Raw genomic sequence first — 20,695 nt, forward strand, 5'->3', positions numbered from 1 at the left:
AATGCTCTGCCACATGATGGGAAACAAAAGGTACGGAGAACCACGTGGAGAGAAAACGACACACATTTGGCCTCAAACAGGCTTGAAAGTGCTTGGTGCCAGGAAAATGCCATCTGCGATTGTGCTGCCCTGCCTTGCTCTAAACCACAGATCCACAGCCTTACAGAGCAAAAAATCAGCATTCAACCACTTAACACTTTCTAACAGCGACCGCTGCCACACAATACAGGATGCAGGCTATCGTACACGTTAGCCATCGCCGTGTAGAGCATGCACAGATAGGTCAAATTTAGGACAGGACAATGATTGTGTTTTTTTGTTTTTGTTTTTTTTTTACCCCAAACACAGCTGGGTTTAGAAGGCCTGGGCACTCTCTACATAAGAACACCACCTCCCATCGAGGTACAAAAAGGGGGGAAAAAATAAACAAAACGTCCACACAAGATGGAGACTGTGTGCCACTAGCATGCTAACGCTAACCGTCAGTGCACTTTCAGGCTTATTTCTAATGCAATGATAAACCAGATCGGAAGTCTGATTGATAAGTTATGTATGTATGGAAAACACTATGTATGCGAAACATGCTTTATTCTGTGAGTTCAGATTACTATTTTTTTTTTAATTAAGCACTTAAAATGAACTGAACATAGGATAGAAACATGACTACAACTATGTGTAACTATAGCAATTTATAATATTCAGGCAATAAAGGCATTGTACAGTCTTCATTAATAATAGTAATAATATTAATCCCCTTCGGGAAATTTCCTTATGCCTCCACCAACTTGCTCTCTGTAGGTGAGAGCAAGCTGGCTGTGAAGGGCAGCCACCCATAGCGGCGCCCAGGGAGCTGGGGGTTAAGGGCCTTGCTCAAGGACCCGCAGATGTGCCGAGGCTGGGCTTGAACCAGCAACCTTCTGATCACAGGCACAGAAGCTTAGCCCACTGAGCCACATGCTGCCCCCATGGTAGAAAATAATAATTTATAACTTATGATTTGTTGAGGTCTATCTATTCTCTGGATGCGACAATGTGATTCATTACACTGTACAGAAAATAAAATTCAGCTTCTCTGATTCAGCTTGCTCTGGTCTATCATTTTCCCTGTGCTTGATAGTTACTATTTCAAGAGTATCTGAACATGAGACTTGAAACAAAAACATGAATGGAAAATACGATATCATTGGAAACACAACACTGATCATCAACTGGATCACTGGAATAGACAAGTCAAGACACGCCATAACAAAACGAAACAGAAAAATAACAAAACAGAAGTACGACACTGACTACGTCACAGAACACAGAATCGAACAGCTGGAGTCCTCGGAAGACACGGGTGTCGAGAAACCTCCACTTTCACAGATCAGGGCAGCCAATAAGCCACATTTGAATGCACCACAGACTACAGAGAGGAGTAACACCACAAGATCTTCGACACATCCAACGACTGCAAAGAATGGGTCACTCCAAATAGCTCACTGCTCTTACATCTAGAGTGCCAGACACTGTGCAAATCCTGAGAGTGAGGCGAAAACAGCTCGATTGGCCACGGTGCTACTGCATTGGCTTTGTACAAACAGACCAGGTTGTATCGTGCTAAGGCAAGGGGGGTGGGAGCGGAGGGGGAGTTGGGGGGGAGGGGGGGGGGGACGGCTCAGGACCTGAACAGAGCTGACACAAAGCTAACGGGAGAACGGCAGAGTTCATAATTACCACGCTCATGAGTGATGACTGAAAAGGGGAAGACAATACATTAAATCAAAGAAAAAGAAGAAAAAAAAAAGAAAAGAAAAAGTAAGAAGATTACAAAGATGTTCAGTATTCAGTTTTTTTTTTTTTTTAGCACAGAAATTCGAGGGGAATATATAGTGTAGAGATAAAGAGTATGCCAAGTGAGAGAGCAGATCGGCGTCCAGGATTCATCCAAGGGTATTATGACAAAAATGTGGGTCTTTTTGTAGACGCGTAGAAAGGAGCAGATTAATTCATCAATCGAGGGAATGCGTGATAAAGTCGAAAGAGGTGAATAATTTGATACAATTCAATATATTGCTTGTTTCAGTCTGGCGGAAAGAAAGCAGTGCAATGAACGACGGGTGGATCCCTGCAGTTCTCATTCCAATTTCAGTGCGGTGATGAAGAATAGCAACGATGCCACTCGACATTGCAGACATGCTTTAGAAAACAGGGTACCCAGGCGTTGCACCCGGAGTCACCTGTGAGCGGACGGTAAAGCAGGTACGATGCACGGGGCTCCGCCCCCTTGCACTGCACGATAGGTGCAGCAGGGCGGCGCCAAATCGCAATCCCTTACGGGCCAGCAACACCTCCGTTCCCAAACACGCTGGGGGCGCCATGCTGCTGTACTCACTCCGCCATTAGTGAACATTTTTGTCATAGTACCCTTTTCGCCAGAGATATAACCCATTCAAGAGACGTTACAACCATGATGTGCTGTCAGTTTCACCCAATTCTTACAATACAAGTGTTTTGTTTGGACAAATAACCTATTCATAGTTACTTATTGCTTCATAATTTAGAAATTTCAATGTGAATGTTGCGAAAACAAACCCACTGACATAAAAGACTACAGTTTTTGCCAGGATAACGTTACTGAGTCACACTGATATACATACATAAGGGGTAAAAACTAAAAAATGTTTACGGAGACATGACTGACATATACATCGGAAAGTAAAAGTGAATATGGATGTAGACGATGTGCACGTTGTTTAAGGATTATTGTATTATCACAATAATGTGCAGTATAACTAATGGCACACAACAATGCAATGGGGAAACAAGACAAGAAAGTAAATTTTGATGGTCTGGCATAGCACTCACAAAGATAATATTTAATCTGAGCTACATCTATCATCTCATCTCATTTTCCCACCACTTCTCCAGATGACGGTTGCCATAACGATTATTAAACGTAAACTTCCGTTACAAAATGTCGCTCTTAAACCTAGGAATTGTAAATGTATTAACAGCACTAAATTCAAATTTCTTCATTTTTTGTTATTATTCAAATTCCGTTATTTATCATTCAAGTGGTAGCTTGGAGGACAGATTAGACCTTCCTTCTTCCAGAACCTTCCGTACATTTGCACCTCGGCCACGACGCTAGCGAGCTGCCCGACCCCAGAAACTCAGGACGTGTTCGGAGGTGGGTAGGCCGCTGCTTTCCGGCGGACACACTCTCTGTTGCCCGCGTCCGTTCGCGCGGCAGAGCGCGTGTACCTGAGCCCTCCTCAGTCACCATGCCCAGTCCCTCCGCTTTGTTCTGCCTTTCGAAAGCATTGAGGTCGAGCACGCTGAAAGGCAAAGGGCAGGTGCGGGTTAATAGGCTGCGGGGGCCAAGGGTGTGGTATGGTTGTACGGAGCGGGAACGTGGGAGACGGCGAACCTGCAGGATAGCATGAGGCCCGCCAGGCTCTGAAAGAACCCCACATCCTTCTTGTCCTTCAGGTAATCCAGCATTTTCTGTCAAGGGGACAACAAGAGAGCAAACTGAGCATGTGGGGTTTTGGAGGGCAAACTGCCAAGGGCTGAAGACCCTGCGTGATGAGGGGGGACAATGGAATAGGAGCATCGGTTCTAGATCAGTGTTTCTTAACCTGGGGACCCACAGTCAGTCCATGTTTTTGCTCCCTCCCAGACAGTCCACATTTTCGCTCCCTACCGATAGCTGGGATGGAGCAAAAACATGAACTGTCTGTGGGTCCCCGAGGCCCAGATTGGGAAACACTGTTCTAGGTGCTTTTCCCTCTTGTGGCTGTGTGTGACGTCCATACCTGCTGGACGGTGGAGTTCCCTCCGTTCAGGATAGCGATGCCCAGCTTCAGCGTGGACGCCACCATAGGCCCCATCTCACCTTGGAATAAGGCCGAGAAACACGGGAATGAGGAGAAATTATTGGACAGACCCAACCCAATTGTAGAGCCCACTACAATTAAAGCATAGAATGACCTTCTTCATAGTTACTGGGCACTTCATAATTTTACAATTTTCAACGTGAATGTTGTGGAAATAAACCCATCGTATCGGACGGCTATTCGCCTCCGTAGCTGTGCATTTAAAAATATATAATGCACAGCTAGTCGCCCATTATTCCTTAGTTAATGCAGCAGCACTGTCGGTTTGTATATGCTGCACATTATTCATTCATGAATGCAGGAGAGACAAACTTGCACCTGCGCTACAGCCTCCCTGACTGTGTTCATTGGTAGAGCAGCACAAACAAATGTGTTTCATTTATATGGCCTCCATGACATTGTTTATTTATAAAAACAGCACAAACATGTTTTTTTATTTATTTATAGTGTTCATTGTGCTATGTCCTTATGAAGACAGAACAAACACTCGCCTATGTGATTCCCAGCATGCTGTTTATTATGGTGACCTTCAGTCAGTGTGGGTTCATTTCATAGATTCTCTGCTGTAGATCCACAACTCTGCTTCGTAGAGCCACCACTTTCCGTGCGGTTACTCTGCTCCCTCAGGAGCTGACTGGGCAGTCCCGTGATAAGCTACCTTTGCTGGCACTGATGGTCTGCAAGACCATCTCAGCGGCTCCTCGGTCATGCAGCCTGGCCTGCTGGTACAGCAGCTTCTGCTTCTCCATCTCCTTTTCCTGCATAGACCAAGAAGAAAGGCCGGCGGTCAGGGCCTGGGGAGCTCAAGCGCAGGATTTCCCAACGTGTCACATTCCACGCATCTGCTGCTGCAGTGGTCTGTGCATCACATGGCGCAAACAAAACATGGACCTTGCATTGTTTAACGGCACCTCATACAGCAGATCTCATAAGATTTCACTGTTTTTCCTCTCTGTTAATTAATACTTAACATCAAATACTCAACACGGTTCACAAGTAGACCATTACTCCTGGGTTAGGGCGCTTACTGAGTTTATTATAAGTCAATGGGCAAGTCTGTCTAGTTCCTAATTCTTGCCTAGTAAGTTGTGTCTTTGTAGCAGAGGCGGACATTTCAGGTCCAGAAAGTAAAAATCCAAACCAGGATTTTGTTCCAACCAACCAGCTGAGTACTTTGTGACTGTGACTCTTTATATTCAACTGGTTGGTTGAAACAAAATCCTGGTTTGGATTTTTACTTTCTGGACCTGAAATCTCCACCTCTGGTCTATAGCAGTTATTGGGCCAAGACCTGTTACTATGGCACAGTATATCACTTAGAACATGGTCTAACGAAAACAAAAACATTTACCTAGTTATGAGGAGGCCTCGGTGGGGGGTTATCAAGGACTTAATGGGCAAACCTACTTCTCAATTTATTGGTTCCCATTGGGTAAAATAGATTGATTGACAATGCAAGATGATTGATAGCCATTGGTTGATAACATGATAATCCCACCCACTTGGGTTTTACACGCGTCCCTTGAGTTTGGAAACCTAATATTACACACAGTAAAGGATCCAATCAGAAGCACAACAAAAAAAACCCAGCTGGGTGTGTAAGTGTGTTAGTCTGTAGGCCTTGGGAAATTCAGCACAGAACCCTGTACAAAGAAGGGAGCCTATCAGACGGCATGGCGGGTCAGAGCTCATTTCTTTGGGACAGCATTTCTGGAGCAAGGACGGCTGGCCGAGGCACGATAGCAACACAGAGGCGGAACTGGGACCACCTTCTCTGCCTCGCTCTCTCCCTTCCACGGGGCGGGGGTGGGGGTAGAGAAAGAAAAGGAATGACGGATGAGCTTTCAAAAACATGAAGGTCAGAATGGGTCACTTTGCCCTCGAAGCATAAAAAAAAAGATAGATAACATGGTTCAGACGAAAAAGGATTTTATAAGAATACCACAAAATGTGGAAAAAAATCAAAAAAGACTAACAGAATGCTGTTACCAGAGAGCATACCACGTAACTGGAAATTCTGGTGCTTATATCTGTGATTATATCGCACTGTGGAAACAAAATTTTATCATTTCATATTGCATTTCAGAGCTAATATTCTTAACCAATCAGCAAACAGGACTCTGAGGTAGAGGAAATGATGAAAGCACTTCCTTTTTGCTAGATGTAGCCATGCTAATATCTCAGCAAATCACACTGATGTTGCCACCTCGACCTTGCTAATTGCTGAATGGCGGAGAGATGCTTGTATTACTTATTTTATCCTTAAACATAGAGGCACGACTGACTCGCAGCTGTGACAGGAGGTGAGAAAACTTTTACCTTCTCCATCAGACACTTAACAGAAGAGCATGGTTGAGTTTCCCCTAACAGCTATGACCGAAACAGCAGCACATGGCCCTTGTTGCCAGTGTCCGGCCTCATCAGTTTCGAGGAAGTCACCACTCATTCTGTGTTTCTTACAGTCCAGGTGGGGGCTACACAGTGGTGGTGGTTCAAGTGACGCCCCCTTGATTCTGTAAAATGTTTTGGGTATCTTGAAAAGTGCTATATAAATGCAACTTTCATTCATTCATTCATAATGTAGGACTACTTAAGAGGGGATCACAAGCTTATTACGCCATAGAGAGGGTGTAATGAATGAATTCTAACTGGGGTGTACAAGATCACCATTGCAGCACTGATTGCAGGTACTATCAACGTATAACTGCTTCATACAATGCAACATCAATTAACATCAACTTGGAGATAAAAGACAGGTTGTGGAAATCCAGTAGGGAGAGGTGAAGGTCGGGGCAAAATTAACACATGCTGTCTGTCAGCCAATCACAGGCTGCCGCAAGCCAGAACATGAATAACAGGGACAGAGCCGCATTTTTTAAAAGCTTTCCATTAAAATAGGTCAGAAATAGCAGGAAGTCACCTACTTCGAAACTTTTAACCTCTTCACCATCCTCATCCTCTTCGTCATGGCAACTCTGGGGAAGTTGGGAGTTTAGAGATCAGGGCCACAAATACTGCAGCACAAATTAGCATTTTAGTCCCATTTTACAGAAGCCACCTTGTCATCTGAACTCTTTTTACAATAAATTCTTTATTACGTCAAGTGAGCTGCCCTCTGTTTCATTTAACAGTTTATCAGTCCAACATGTTTTGATGTAAAGAATTTTGCGATGAAGACGGAAAGCACTTAAACACCTTACTTTTGCCATAATGTCAGCATAGGCCATGTAGAGGCAGTCGTCGTCCAGCTGACTGTTAAAAAGGATAACAAACATCAGGCCAAATTGGAATTTGCCAAGAAAATAAGTCTAAAATAAGCCTCCCATCCACAAATTTATACTAAACAGGCAAAATGATTATTAGGCAGCTAGGTGGCTACTTAATATATCCATTTTAAAGGTAAAATGTAATATTTAGGTAGGACAAATGAAGGCATGAAAGCTACCGGTCTGAAAGCTGCGGTTCCTGTAGCTTATCATTTCCCAAATATGTCAGGCTGTTCACTCACCACTTCTCCGTCAAGGCAGTGCGGCTGAATAGCTGGATAAGCTGGTGCAGAGGATCGATTCGTTTGACGCCCTCGTCCTCCTCTGCCGGCTCTTCGTCTCCCGGTTTCTAAAACACAGGCATCCTCTGAGCCCCTGCCAGCATATCCCTGGGGGAATTTACCCACCGCCCAGCCCACTCCGTCTGCCAAAGCAAGTGAACTCTAAAGCGCCACTCTCTCCCTGAGCGCTGTGATGGCAGCTCTCCATTAAAGTATGGGCTTCAACATGGGCAGCCCAAAAACATAGAGCAGTGCAGCCCGTTATTGGTCCACCCATGGTCTCTGCCTTCCTTCCCCCATGCCCGGGATGGACACCATCTGAGCTGAGTCCTGGTTGGGTCCCATGGAGGGGTGACATCGTGGACTCGACTTATGAATTGTGACACCATGGGTGCAGACTTCAATTTGCCAAATCACATAGGTTGGCACGGAGAACCGACTTATCGAAGGACTTTGGCTTTGATCTTGATCTTTGATCTTTTAGTAAGCGAGCCCCCACTCTTTCTTCTTCTATAGTGTTAGCAAGCCTGGGGGGGGGGGAGTTTTTGGTTCCTCTCCTCTATTTTTGTATTTTTCTGTATAAATGGTGCAGTAATGCATTATTGCATACTTATGTGAAAGCACCTTGTTGTGAAACTGCTGTGTTGCCGACTCTTGTGGAAGGCGCTATATAAACTGGATTGAATAAAAAAAACACACACGAAGCAGGACTTCTGCGGTCAGAGCCACTCACCGCCAAATCCTCTATTAACTTATCCTCAAAGTAATGCTCCTCTGCTTCTATCCAGGACTTCGCATAGCCCTGCAGAAACAGGTTAACAGCCCGGTGCCTGCAGGGGAGACAAATCGCGGGTGATAACTACAGCGGGGCACACACACGTCTGTGCACAGGCCTGGGAGCCATCAGACCTGGGCAGGTTGTAGAGGGGCGCCATCCTGAAGCAGGCCACCACAGCCCTCTTCCTCTGCTTGGACAGCAGCTTGTGCCACACGGCCTTCTTGCTTCTCTGCGGATGCTCAACCTAAGGAAGACCAATAGCGGTCTCGTATTACATCACTTCCTTTAACTACTCTGCTCATCCTGAGGCTAAAGCGCGCGCATTTAATACCGTATTAAAGGGACGTAATACATCTCTGGATAAAAATCAGCTAATGCATAAAACATCACTGGCTCTTCAGAAGAACAAAGCTTTAAGAATTATTGATGGTGTGAGATCCTAGTGCTCTCCTACAGTATGCACCTACCTGGTCCAGATGAAACAGCACATGGGAGATGTCCAGAACCCTCTCCACGGTCTTCTCGGGGTCTGTGGTGTCCTCATTTCGGTTGGGTAGGTCTTTATACAAAGCCATCTGCCACCGGATCGCCGGGTCTTCCAGCTGGAATATGAGGCAAGCAGCAGCCTGTCTTAATGGGTATGCTGTGGTTAACTAAAGATTCTTGGTCTTCCACATAAGCTCCCCAGTCCTGTGGTCCACTAAGCTTAAATTCCTTCTCATGTGCATCTGTGATTGCACAGACTGCTGATTATTTCTTGGGTGATGGCCAGTTACTTGGGTGATTGCCAGAGAAGTTACTCGAGGTGTGAGTGTCTTAGGAGCAGTGGATCAAGATGCAAAGCTGTTTTCTTCTGGGAAGATCACAACAATCATCTGGCCAAACAGCCTTCAAGGTCAATGCCTTTGACTATATAGTAAAAAAAAGATTTACTATATAACAATAACACAACGGTCCAATACAGGCCACGAGTATTGAAGCTATAAGCACATATGTTTGGGATTGCCTAAAAGAAGAGAGGAGTGAGGGTCTCACATGTTCCTCTCTGAACCTTAGACAGTGTGAGTACCACCTGGTTCCAGACCACACCAGAACCTGCAGGCCCCTCATCCTAATCCTAAGAACAGCTGTCCAGTGTGCCCCAACCCGGAGATCGAGACCTTACCCTACTGGTTCTACACCCACTTCATCATAAGGTTCAGTTTCTAAATCAGTAGGTGACCCAGAGCTAACTTGGGCAGAAGAGTTCGTTTGAGACGACATGCACATATGCGTGCAGGTGAATGGAGAAGGGTCATGAAAAAGGAGGGAAGGAGCGAAACGGAGATGTGTTCTCCACCGGCAGGGGCGAGGATGCAGAAGCAGCCGAAGATAGCTGTCCTTGCTTCGTTAAATGTCACAGCCATGCTGCTTTTTAAGAAGGGACACCGATTCGCCTATGTCATCGATTCCCATCTGCTTTGTATGCTAAGGTCATCTTGTTATCACCAAAATAAAAAGGTCACGCATCCGACTTTTAGCGCATCCACGATAAACAGCACAAGGGGCAAGAATCTGTGCACAAAAGCAAACTGATTAGGGTGGAACATTTAGGATGCTGAGGGGAAGCCAGTGCCAATAACGTCACAGAAAGTGTGATGCACCGATAACGTCACAGAATGTGCGATGCGGGCCAAAGCGCGCTCACTCACCTTGCCCTGCAGGTGGAGGTTATTGCGAATAATCTCCCGAACCTCGTCCTCGGTGTCTTTCTGTGGGGAACATGAATAAATCCATTACATTCATTGTCTCCTTTGGTAGCGATGATCCATATACACCATGTTCAGCTGTTTTAGAAACAACATGAAGTCAAACATACTAACTAAATGGTGTGTAGCCCTACTCCGTTCACAAACACTATACTGTCACTATTTACTTAAACTGAATTGCAGATGCTCCTCTACTTACAAACGAGATACGTACCGAACGGTCGTTCATAACTTGAAATGCTCGTAAGTCGTTATTCAACAACATTTTAGGGTATACGCAGGTACAAAGAACTAGGATGCTGGGAGTACGCTAGGAGGAATTGGCGGGCGGGAGAAAAAAAAAATTATGTTACGGACAGGAAACGGGAGCCCAATGAACACAATTTGGACTTACAGTCCTCTTCGTTCGTATGTCTGAAAGTTCGTAAGTTGAAAGTTCGTAAGTAGAGGAGCGTCTGTATTGAGAATTACTAATCATTTTGTGACTTTATTCTAGCTCCTATACTGCAGGGGGGGGGGGGGGGTTGGTATATGCAAGCACTAATTGGTCGGTTCCTCGACTGTCCCTGTACCTGAGTGAAGCGGTTCTTGGCCAAGGCGATTAGCTCCTGATCGCCGGGGGCACAGATGTTCAGGCCCACAGGAAGCATTCTCTTCAGGGCAGCCACGATGAGCGACGTCTGCATGGAGTATCGGTCTCCCTTCTTCTTCATCTTCTTCCTCTCCTGGTCGGACACGGCTCCCTGTTTCATACGAGACGTACACATCGTCTGTGCGATCTCACCTGTTCCTCGCCGTCAGAATGATCAATGATGGTATTAACCAAGATAAATGCGGCTAAAGTAAATTTCCAATTGTGTGAAAACTGACCTTAGACATTTTCGACTTGGTATCGGTGATTAAAAAGGACATGTTGTTGATCTCATTCTGGACCACAAAGTTCTGCTCCTCGCGTTTGAAGTTCTGCAGTTACAGGATACAGGTGCAGATCATTACATCATTACAGGCCTATGCAACATCAGTTCCCATTACTCTTCACTACTTATATATAAAAATATTAGAATAAAACACCTTAAAAGACCAATATTTTGTATCACTAGTACTGCATTTCACTGATCATCCATCCATCATCTGTTTGCTAATCCAGGCTGGGGTCATGTTGGACCCCCAGCCCCTATCCCAGGTAGCACCCAGGATAAGGTAGGACTGAGCATTGGATGGGATGCCTGTCCATCACAGGGCACATACATACACAGACTGTGGGCAGTTCCGAGGGACCCCACTCAGAGTACGGGGAATGGCAGAGGGAGAACATGCAGACTTCACGCACATAGAACAGAGGGAGAATCTGAATTCCCAATCCTCTAGTTACCCACTGAGCCGCCATGCTGCCCAAACATCAGAGATAACGATGAAGAACAATCAGTGCCAGTTATAACAAACTTAAACTGTACTGCAACCTGTAAAGGAACTAACTGAAACTGACTTCAGCATGGCAATTATGAGCATCAGCAATGTTTGTCTTACATGAGATTTAGCCCAAAATATGAAGACTTCGGCCACCATCCGGAACAGTTCCTCCGCCTCTGGGTTTGGTTCTTTGAGCCATTTCGCTCTGAAACAAATTCAAAGTCACTTGCAGCGGCAATTAATAATATCGGAGGTCAAGAACGAAATAAGGCTTTGAAACCCACAGTGGGGAGAATTACCATGTACTCTGAGTCGCCGATTTGTTTAACCCACTTCCCATTGGTTATGCTGTTTGATTTCATTGGGCGATTGACAGCCCTCCATGATTTGCAAAAATCCATTTCTCCTATGAATATATACAGACCACCATGTCTGTGAATATATATCCACCCATCCATGAATCTATCTTTGAATGGCTTATCCATTACTGGGACACTGGGAGGATGAGGTTGGAGCTGATATTAGGCAGCATGGAGCACCACTAAACACACCATAAAACTGCACTCTAAGCAGTATGTGCTGAAAGTAAGTCAGGGCCCAGGACAGGTTTATGAGCAGATGCATAGAAACCTGATTTACACCCGGAGCATGAGGTGAATTCGGATCCAAAGCTATTAAGGAAGGAGGTTCAGCAAAGACCTATGGACCCTCCTGCCGTTGATAGACTGCAGCACCTCGCACCAGCCCTTCCAGGAGAAGGTAGATCGAAAGGCAGATAAAATGCCTCGGGATAGATATGGAAGGTGGACATGTGGTAACTGGAAGAGAAAAAACTGTATAATCCAGCTTGCTGACGTTTGACCAGAGAACCAACCAGCAAGAGTACCTGTTGTAGTCGACGAAGCGGATGAGGAGCGGGTAGAAGGCGTAGAGGTCGCGCACCAGGATGGTGAACTCGTCCAGGATGAGCAGCTCGGCCTCAGACATCTCGCCGCGGCCCTCGGCCTTCATGCTCTCCTCGTCCAGCAGCACAGTGGCCGCCTTCTTCTTCAGCTTCTCCATCAGGGGCAGGAAATGGGTCTTGAGGAGCTGCGGCTTGGCCTTGCTGATGATGGGCTGGGAGAACACTGGGAGGGAAGGAAGGGGATAAATCAGGAATGCGGAGGACTTCTCCTCCGCAGCCAAGACGCTTCCCTAATGGAGATCAGTGGCAGTCAAGTTCCAAAATGTTTAGCGAGTGATGTGTAAAAATCTTACAAAAGTTGATCGGGGGAGTTTTACTTACACAAAAATGTCCTGAGGGCAGAAAAAAATGTTAGGTTCAGAGAGATAACCAATCAGATTGTAGAGAAGGTGAGTCCAAGCCCCTAGAGGAGGCGGGACCAACCAATCAGATGTCTTGGTCCCGCCTCCTTTAGTTGCTTGACCCACCTCCTCTATAATCTGATTAGTTATCTTTCTAAACCAATCAGCTTTTTTTATTCTGCCCGTAGAGCATTTTTATGTAAATAAACCTCCCACAAGCACAAAATCACCATAGGGTACATAATTAAACAATAAGATCACCACTCCAGGACACAACATGAAGACGGACTTGAGGGTGGAGTTTTCTGCATGATGCACCTATTAATTAGGCTCCACCTGAAAACAGTGTCTCTCCCCGTCCTCATGTCTGGCATCTTCCCCATTGGGGGGGGTAGAGACAGGCAGCGTACTGTACCTGCCAGCCGCTTCATCCAGGCCCCCTCGTCGATGCCCAGGTTGTTGTAGATGATCTTGAGGATGTTGCCCAGCAGCGTGTTCATGTGGTCGGAGGTGAGCGAGGTGCAGCAGTGCTCGGCCGTCTCGGGGCTGCCCTCGGGGCCGTACTCCCACCAGTGCGACATGTAGCTGCACAGCATGGGCAGCACCACCTCCATGACGTGGGGCATCTGCGTGTAGCGGACGCCCGACTCGGCCAGCTCCATGATCTCCTCCAACAGCTTCTCCAGAGAGGGGATGAGTGGAGTCACTTCCTCCACCTGGGCTGGGAGGCCTAGAGCTATTGGTGGGGGGGGGGGGTGGGGGGGGTGGTATGGATCAGGATGTGTATGGTTTCAATGGGGCCCTCCATCCAGTGATCACTAATTTACATGTACATAGCTGTAAATGCAAAACATTTTTCTTCGTTTCAAACATGGAAAATTATTGTCCATTTGTTTGAGGACAAGCTTCGCAATCGTGAATTTCATGAAACTGAAAACAGTGGAAATCCTCCACAAAACCATAAATGCGCATTGAGCATGTCAGAGTTTCTCTGTGTATATACACCTCTGGAAAAAAATTGAGACCTCAGAATCTGCATTCTTAAATCCTGGTTTAATCCTGGTTCTGCTGGCAGAAGGCTACACTGGGAGGCAGGCTGCTTCCAGGCGGCTACACTGCGAGGCAGGCTGCTTCCGGGCGGCTACACTGCGAGGCAGGCTGCTTCCAGGCGGCTACACTGCGAGGCAGGCTGCTTCCGGGCGGCTACACTGCGAGGCAGGCTGCTTCCAGGCGGCTACACTGCGAGGCAGGCTGCTTCCGGGCGGCTACACTGCGAGGCAGGCTGCTTCCAGGCTCAAAGTTTCTAAGACAGCAGTACACAGGAACAAGGTGAAGCAGGAGACACTGGCGATGACCAAAAAACAGGTAGAGGGCAGAAGCAACTTTCTAATGCCAGAGATGACCGTCAACTTATCCGGCAGTGCCTCATAAATCAGAGGATGCCCTCAAGTGACCTTCAAAAAGAATGGGAGACATTAAGTGGTGTGAAGTGCCCTGCTAGGACAGTTAGCACTGCTAGGACTCCTAGAAGCCCTTAAAGACCCCTACAGCAAGGAAGAAGCCCTTCATCAGCAGGGAAGAGCCAGGATGGAGTTTACAAAAATGTATATTTTACACAGACGCATTCCCATAAACTGAGAAATAAGTGATACTAAAAGCATTGCTGTGGTCTCAATTTTTTCCAGAGCTGTACATTTACTCTTGGTCAGGGCTGCGCCTGCGTGCCTTACCTGTCCTGTCACGAGAGCCCTTTGTGTTGTAGATGGAGTAGGTATTGTACTTATTCAGGTAGGGCTCCAGGAAGGACACGGGGAAAGCCCCAGAGAAGGCTGCCAGACACTCACCCAGCGCTGGTCTTTGCCTGAAACCAAAGGGCCACCAAGCCCAATCGGTCAATGCAGCCAGGGTTGAACCAATTAAAAGAGTTCATTGGCAAATGGTTTCCATTCCATAAAAAAATCTAATTTTAAGAATCAGACTGAAAACAGCAACATTAATTATCAACCACTTAATCACATACAATGATTTGGCATCAAGTCATTGGAGTCCATTACTAGAGCTTCCTCAAGTTCCCTAAGACGAAAGAAGCCATTTTGATGACGAAGGAGACAAAGATAATGGTTGTTAAAGCTTAGGCTTCTTTGGTATGTTCAAAATGACACTTCAAACATTGTTCGAGAGCCACATGAAGCATGCAAACGAGGAATCTTACAAGGACAGAAACTTTCATCATGCTGCCAAAGTTCACCATAATAGGTCAAGAAGCTGTAAAGCCAATGACTTAATGTAGACAGATCCTACTGTGGCTGAAACACATAACAAGTACCTTTCCACATAGATGCTTTTGCTAGTGCCAAGTGAATACAGGCTATTTAGGATCCTGTAGCAAGACACCTGAACATCATCCACTGCAGGGAACAAAGAAGAAACATCCCATTACACATGAGAGCCACCAATTCTATAATTTCACGGTATTCCAGAGATAAACCCAAACTGACAGTAAACCCAATTCGGGAACCCAAAGCCGGTACTTTGTAGTAGGGTGTGACTGGTGCACCTACGTATCAGATCTTCGCCGAACAGGTTCTGTCCTATGTGCTCGAAGAGGGATGACAGGACGGGTAGCAGGGCGACGGTGGTGTAGTTGATGATCTGGGTGACTCCCTTGGGCTGGCTGCGCGTGTGAGTGAACTGGCCCTGCTTCAGGTTCTCCATGGTCTTCTCTAGGTCCTCGGCTGCGTCGTCGAAGAAGGCCCGAAGAGCTGCCTTCACCATATCCAAGCCCGTTTTCATCACCGTCCTGGGCAGCCCAACCCAACAAGCCAGTAAGTGTGTTCTGCTCTACTGGATTCAAAATCCCGATACTGATAACCCAAGTTCTTCCCTGTTCCAGGCTAAATTTCCCAACTCTATTTTTTCAGCATGGTATTATGCGGTGCTCATTAGCAATCCTGTGGGCTCAAATAAACAACTCCAGTTGATGGTACCAATAATTGTCCAGCACATGTCAAAACAAAGTACATAAAGATGATCTTTAAGCTAGATGCCAGGATTCCCCCAATTCCAGTCAAGATTCGCAACTAAGGCTGCAGCATCACCTACCGTGCGTCCAGAGTTTGGCCTAGAATGTGAAGACAATTCACAATAGAGGTAGCATCGTTTCCTGAAACAACAGGAAGGTGGAGGGTTATACGGCTGCAAAGCAGGCTACAGGACGCACCTCTTCTTTGCCAATGTATTTGTATCCTGGCATGTGCAATTTAAACCCCTTTACATATGTAATACATGGAGAACCACACTCATGCACAGATGCAGAAAGTTGGGTAATAGATGATAATGCTAATGGACATGCTAGTTTCATCTTAAAGAACAAAAATAAATAAATAAAAACCCAGGGAAAGGATCTGGTTGGACGAGCCACACTTTTGTAAGCCAGTTTAAGGGTGATTAACGGGTAGGTAAGAATATTTACACAATATTTACAAATGAGATCAATGAAAGACTTAATTCTTAAATAGTTATTTTCCCTAGAATATGAATTAATTCAAGAATTGTGAATATGGCTACCAATAAATCATAACAAGGTAGACGTTAAAAAGTTTAACCAATAATTTTTTAATATTCCGTTCACCTAGAGGACTGTCAAATGTCTGACTTGAATGCTACTTTTTATACTCATTTAACCAGTAAGGGCATCCTAAAATATAATAAAAAAATTGAAAAATGTGGAGCAAATGTACAAAAAAAAAGTGGGAAGCACAAGTAGGACCAACATTGAAGCCTGACATCACTCTACAAAGCAGTTTCCTGCAGAAACACCCGCTTCAGTCCGTGCCGGTGTGCATCTTCACTAGGGACACTCTTCCCGCACATGCCCAGAGGACCGCGGGTTGCTTCCGCTCACCCTGTGCCGACATGCAGGCTGAGCATGCAGGCAAGGCCTCGGGCAGAAGCGAGAGAGCGGGGATTGGCACGGGCGAAGCTGAGAAGCCGGCACGCGCACGCGCACACGCACACGCACACGCCATCCTTACCGAACAGCGATATCCTATGTCTGACAAGAACTCCGAGTTTGCAGAACAGGCTGAAGGAGAGAGGGAGAGGGAAAGAGGAGAAAACAGAGACAAAGGAGGGAAGAAACAAAGCTGAGGATGAGTGAACCGAGTGGAACACGATGACAGCAGGATGGTTACGGCATGTTAACAGGACCGGAAGATTGAGCCGAGCTCGGCCTGCACATGACCGGACAGGGTGACACACGTTCTGGATGTCAAACTGGGTTAGTGGTACGACACTCACAGGTAAGGGCACTCTGGGATGACCTCTCATAGGCACTCCGCTTGATGCACAGCCACGTGTAAACACACCATTTCTCAAAATTAATATAAAAATATCACAGCCCAGCTAAATCTGGACACTGGACAAATACGAACTTACCCTATTTCTTAATGATACATTTTCATTTCTTTGATGTTTTTATCATTTCTGAACATTTTACTGTTATTAGTTTAAAGCAAAATCCACTTTAACGTAGTTCACTTTTAAAAATACTATTTCTTATGCTCTTATTTAAAATGAATTCGAGGAAGCACTTCTTTCCACAGCGTGTAGTTAGAACATGGAATAGTCTGTTATTGTAGCACAAGCTAAAACCCTGGCTTCCTTTAAATCAGAGCTAGATAAGATTTTAACAACTCTGAGCTATTAGTTAAGTTCTCCTCAAACGAGCTTGATGGGCTGAATGGCCTCTCGTTTGTAAATTTCTTATGATCTTATTTAAAATAAATTTGAGAAAGCACTTCTTTACACATAGTCCTGACTGAAGATAGCGTAGCTGATTTTAAGGACACATCTTAACTGATTTCCCAGTTTCTCCTACCAGTGAACAGAACCAGGACAATCGTCAGGCTCCTCCTCACAGGAATGAATTCTGACGCAAACGGAAGTTCCTGAAGGCTGGCATCTGCTCACCTGGTGACCATCTCCTTCTCCTTGTTAGAAGCGTGTCCCCCGCTGCTGAGGGGTCGGATGGCAGTGGACAGGAAGTACAGACGGTGATTTTTGAAGTACTGGTCAACCAGGGGTAGCACCACCTGTGGCAACAGAACATGAGGTTTCACCCAATTGTCAACCCAATGAAATTTACATTATTTCATTAAAACATGCAAGTATTGCATTTAAATCTTTGCAAAACTGCATCAGATTAAAACAAGATTAATGCATTTTTTTCCATGCATAGATATATTTAATACCTGATAAACTCTCTGTGGCCATTATATTAGGGCCACCTGCTGATTTACATAAAATTCTCCTCCGAACAGCAAACCGTGGATGACACTGAATATATAGGGCATGCAGACAGGATCGAGAGGTTCAGCTACTGTTACTGATTGCATTAAGACTTGCGTGATTTCAAAGTGATTTTAAGTGTGGTATAATTACTGAAGCCAGTTGTAGCATCTCAAAATCAGCCACCATCCTAGGATTTTCATACATAATAGTGTCTAGAGTTTGCAGAGAATGGTGCAATAATCCGAAACCATCCAGTATAGCCAAACACACCGTGTCAGTGATGGAGGTCAGTGGAAAATGGTGGGACCCCTTCAACAAGAAAAGCCACGAACGCCAAAGTAACAACTCAGTATAACAGTGGTGTGCAGAAAGGCATCAGAAAGACAATATACAGTACAACTTATCTACTCAAACTGTTTGTGGAGTCAAAAGTGGGTATTGAATAGTTCTGCAGTGCCTCACATTGTTTACAGCGCAAACAGTTTTTCTATTCTTGCAAGCTGAAAGAAAAATCCAGACTATATTTCCTTTAAAAAAAAAAGATGGATATTTAAACTACTATAAGAAAATGATGTCTACAATGAAGTCTCGTGTGCATTTTTTTTTTTAGAAAGGAAAACAATTTATGGTGCAATTTCTGAAGAGCAAATAGGATCAAGAGCCAGACCTTCCCAAAAAACATCTGCTGCTCGTGAGAAATCTTCTCCCCTTTAGGGCGAGTGCCCACATCTGCAGAGAGGAGGGACGTTTAAGGGTTAAGAACATACATACACACACAGGCAGTCACACAGCTGGCGATGGGGTCCTACATAACAAACCAAAAATGACCATCATTCAGCTCCCAGTCAAGGACGGAAGTTCGGTTAAAATGCCAGATCCATAAACAGATCAAAGGACACTGCATTTTGTTCACTGCTGTCATTCAGCGCCGACCCTCACCGAACTCCATCATCTGTTCTTGGGCCTCCTCCACATACTTGATAAGCTGCTGCAGGAAGGTGTAGGCAAAGCGCTTCTCGATGGAGGGCGTGTCCAGCTCCTGCTCCTTCATAGCCCTGCCAAGGAAGCGGGACGACACGATTGGCCCGACCGCAAACCGGAGCTGACCAATAAGCATCCTCGCTTTTCCCAAAAGGCTTTACCTTGAGACGGTGTAGCCGTTGATTTGAAAGAACTTGAGGATATCCTGCGCCTTCTCCCTGTCTTTCGCCTTTTCTTTGGCGGTAAGCGTGTCATAAGGAACCAGTAATGGGTGACTTCCTCCCCCTAGTGTACAAACCAAATTAGATTACATAAAGCAAAGTTTGCCCTTTTTCGAATTTTTCAGGATCTTCTCTGGCTAATACACCAAATTCGGCAGTTGATATTTTTTCCCCCCTCAAGATCACCCAGTGATTTTATCAGTTATGTCTAGGGAGCAATGGACAGCTTCCGTTCCATGAGAGGCACCATCCACGATGATTGTGCTGTTTTTGTCTTCAACGGAGCAGTTGACACGACAACCGTCCCAGAGTCAAGCACTCAAAGTGTGAAAATGGCAAAGGCGGCAGTTAGACTGAAGTGCCCTCCCCCCCAAGGGAACAGGTGGAGTGCCTCTCAATCATTCGGCCAAGATGGCTCTTAAAAAAAACGTCCAATCAGTGAGACGGGCCCCCAGCCATCACGCATTCAGGAGATTGAGGGCAGTTGTGGACGCGCGTTGAACTGCTCCTCGAGCACACAGAAACTGACATCTGAGTGTGCAGGATGTACAGTTCAGATGTGATGCACACGACAGGATGGACGGCGTACTGAATCACTTCGAAAACCAAGGATAACACCAGACTGATCAGCAAAAGGGCATGAGAACACAAATTCAAAAATCAGTGAGAGCTTTGTGTTTATAAAAGTTTCTCAGCTTAACACGAATGCACCACCCTTCACTGTTACATTATATTTGAATGAAATTTATTTTGTAGGTGCTTTTACACAAAGAGGAAACTGGGTCAGACAGTTCCTGGACCAGTTGGGGGCTAACAGCCTTGCTCAAGGCGGTAAAATCACTCTGCTAACCATGGGATCCGAACCAATGACCTTCTGATCACGGCCACAGTGTCTTGACTCACTGAGCCACACATTGCCCCCAGATCTATGCAGACCCATTCATCTACAGAATGAATGATGGTAAAGAAACTGATTGATTCAAATTGAAGATAGTGAGCTGTGGCTCCTTGAGGTTTTTATAAACACAATCACACAGCCGCGTGGGTGAACTGAAGCGGTCAGAGCCCCCAGCTAAGGTCGACTCCGTCTACAAGCGTGTCGGCAAGAAACACACCGTGAGAAAGCGAACGGGCTTTACCTTCATCTGTACACAATAAATTCTTGTCTATGAGATGTGCACATTGAACACAGGAGACAGAGAAGACAAATTGACAGGAATCAATGGGCGTCAAGACAAGGGCAGTTCCCTGAATGGCTCAGAAGGCATGGCGTTACCCCCCCATACACACACATAGGCTCGGAGTGTAGAAGACATCTACTGACAGCTGAATAGACCACATGGTTTACGTGTGGGAATACTTGGAAGAGTGTCTATTTTCTTATTCGCTTGCGACAGAAGGGCAACAACGTAAAGCGTTACTGCAAGTAACAGGTACATCTGCATGGGAATGACATGCTAACAAGGTAGTGGAGCCATAACACAGCTGTGATTGGGCACTTTGCAGACACCAAAGTCTTGGACATTGTCGGA

The 20,695-nt window shown here is 45.7% G+C and overlaps 1 protein-coding gene across 8 annotated transcripts in view; it reads right to left on the bottom strand.

Moving 5' to 3' along the window:
• Window positions 1–20,695, bottom strand: part of ryr2a (ryanodine receptor 2a (cardiac)) — a 149,559-nt gene that overhangs the window by 16,842 nt on the left and 112,022 nt on the right. For 4 of the 8 annotated variants that reach the window (XM_072703261.1, XM_072703265.1, XM_072703260.1 and 1 more), the window contains exons 58-83: window positions 19,104–19,227; window positions 18,901–19,016; window positions 18,629–18,690; window positions 17,641–17,762; window positions 16,704–16,753; window positions 15,772–15,832; window positions 15,231–15,469; window positions 14,996–15,077; window positions 14,400–14,530; window positions 13,085–13,405; window positions 12,251–12,491; window positions 11,482–11,569; window positions 10,825–10,917; window positions 10,527–10,697; window positions 9,898–9,957; window positions 8,674–8,808; window positions 8,338–8,450; window positions 8,162–8,258; window positions 7,390–7,496; window positions 7,082–7,133; window positions 6,806–6,856; window positions 4,540–4,639; window positions 3,801–3,880; window positions 3,413–3,489; window positions 3,247–3,320; window positions 1,717–1,734 (exon numbers count right to left, since the gene is read on the bottom strand). In XM_072703261.1, the coding sequence (XP_072559362.1) occupies window positions 1,717–1,734; window positions 3,247–3,320; window positions 3,413–3,489; window positions 3,801–3,880; window positions 4,540–4,639; window positions 6,806–6,856; window positions 7,082–7,133; window positions 7,390–7,496; window positions 8,162–8,258; window positions 8,338–8,450; window positions 8,674–8,808; window positions 9,898–9,957; window positions 10,527–10,697; window positions 10,825–10,917; window positions 11,482–11,569; window positions 12,251–12,491; window positions 13,085–13,405; window positions 14,400–14,530; window positions 14,996–15,077; window positions 15,231–15,469; window positions 15,772–15,832; window positions 16,704–16,753; window positions 17,641–17,762; window positions 18,629–18,690; window positions 18,901–19,016; window positions 19,104–19,227 (2,865 nt within the window). Of the gene's footprint in view, window positions 1–1,716; window positions 1,735–3,246; window positions 3,321–3,412; window positions 3,490–3,800; window positions 3,881–4,539; window positions 4,640–6,805; window positions 6,857–7,081; window positions 7,134–7,389; window positions 7,497–8,161; window positions 8,259–8,337; window positions 8,451–8,673; window positions 8,809–9,897; window positions 9,958–10,526; window positions 10,698–10,824; window positions 10,918–11,481; window positions 11,570–12,250; window positions 12,492–13,084; window positions 13,406–14,399; window positions 14,531–14,995; window positions 15,078–15,230; window positions 15,470–15,771; window positions 15,833–16,703; window positions 16,754–17,640; window positions 17,763–18,628; window positions 18,691–18,900; window positions 19,017–19,103; window positions 19,228–20,302; window positions 20,330–20,695 lie in introns of all 8 variants that reach the window. The other 4 variants (XM_072703266.1, XM_072703267.1, XM_072703262.1 and 1 more) reach the window with 3 other exon arrangements.

Source organism: Paramormyrops kingsleyae, chromosome 20 (genome assembly GCF_048594095.1).
Source record: "Paramormyrops kingsleyae isolate MSU_618 chromosome 20, PKINGS_0.4, whole genome shotgun sequence".
Taxonomy (NCBI): Eukaryota; Metazoa; Chordata; class Actinopteri; order Osteoglossiformes; family Mormyridae; genus Paramormyrops; species Paramormyrops kingsleyae.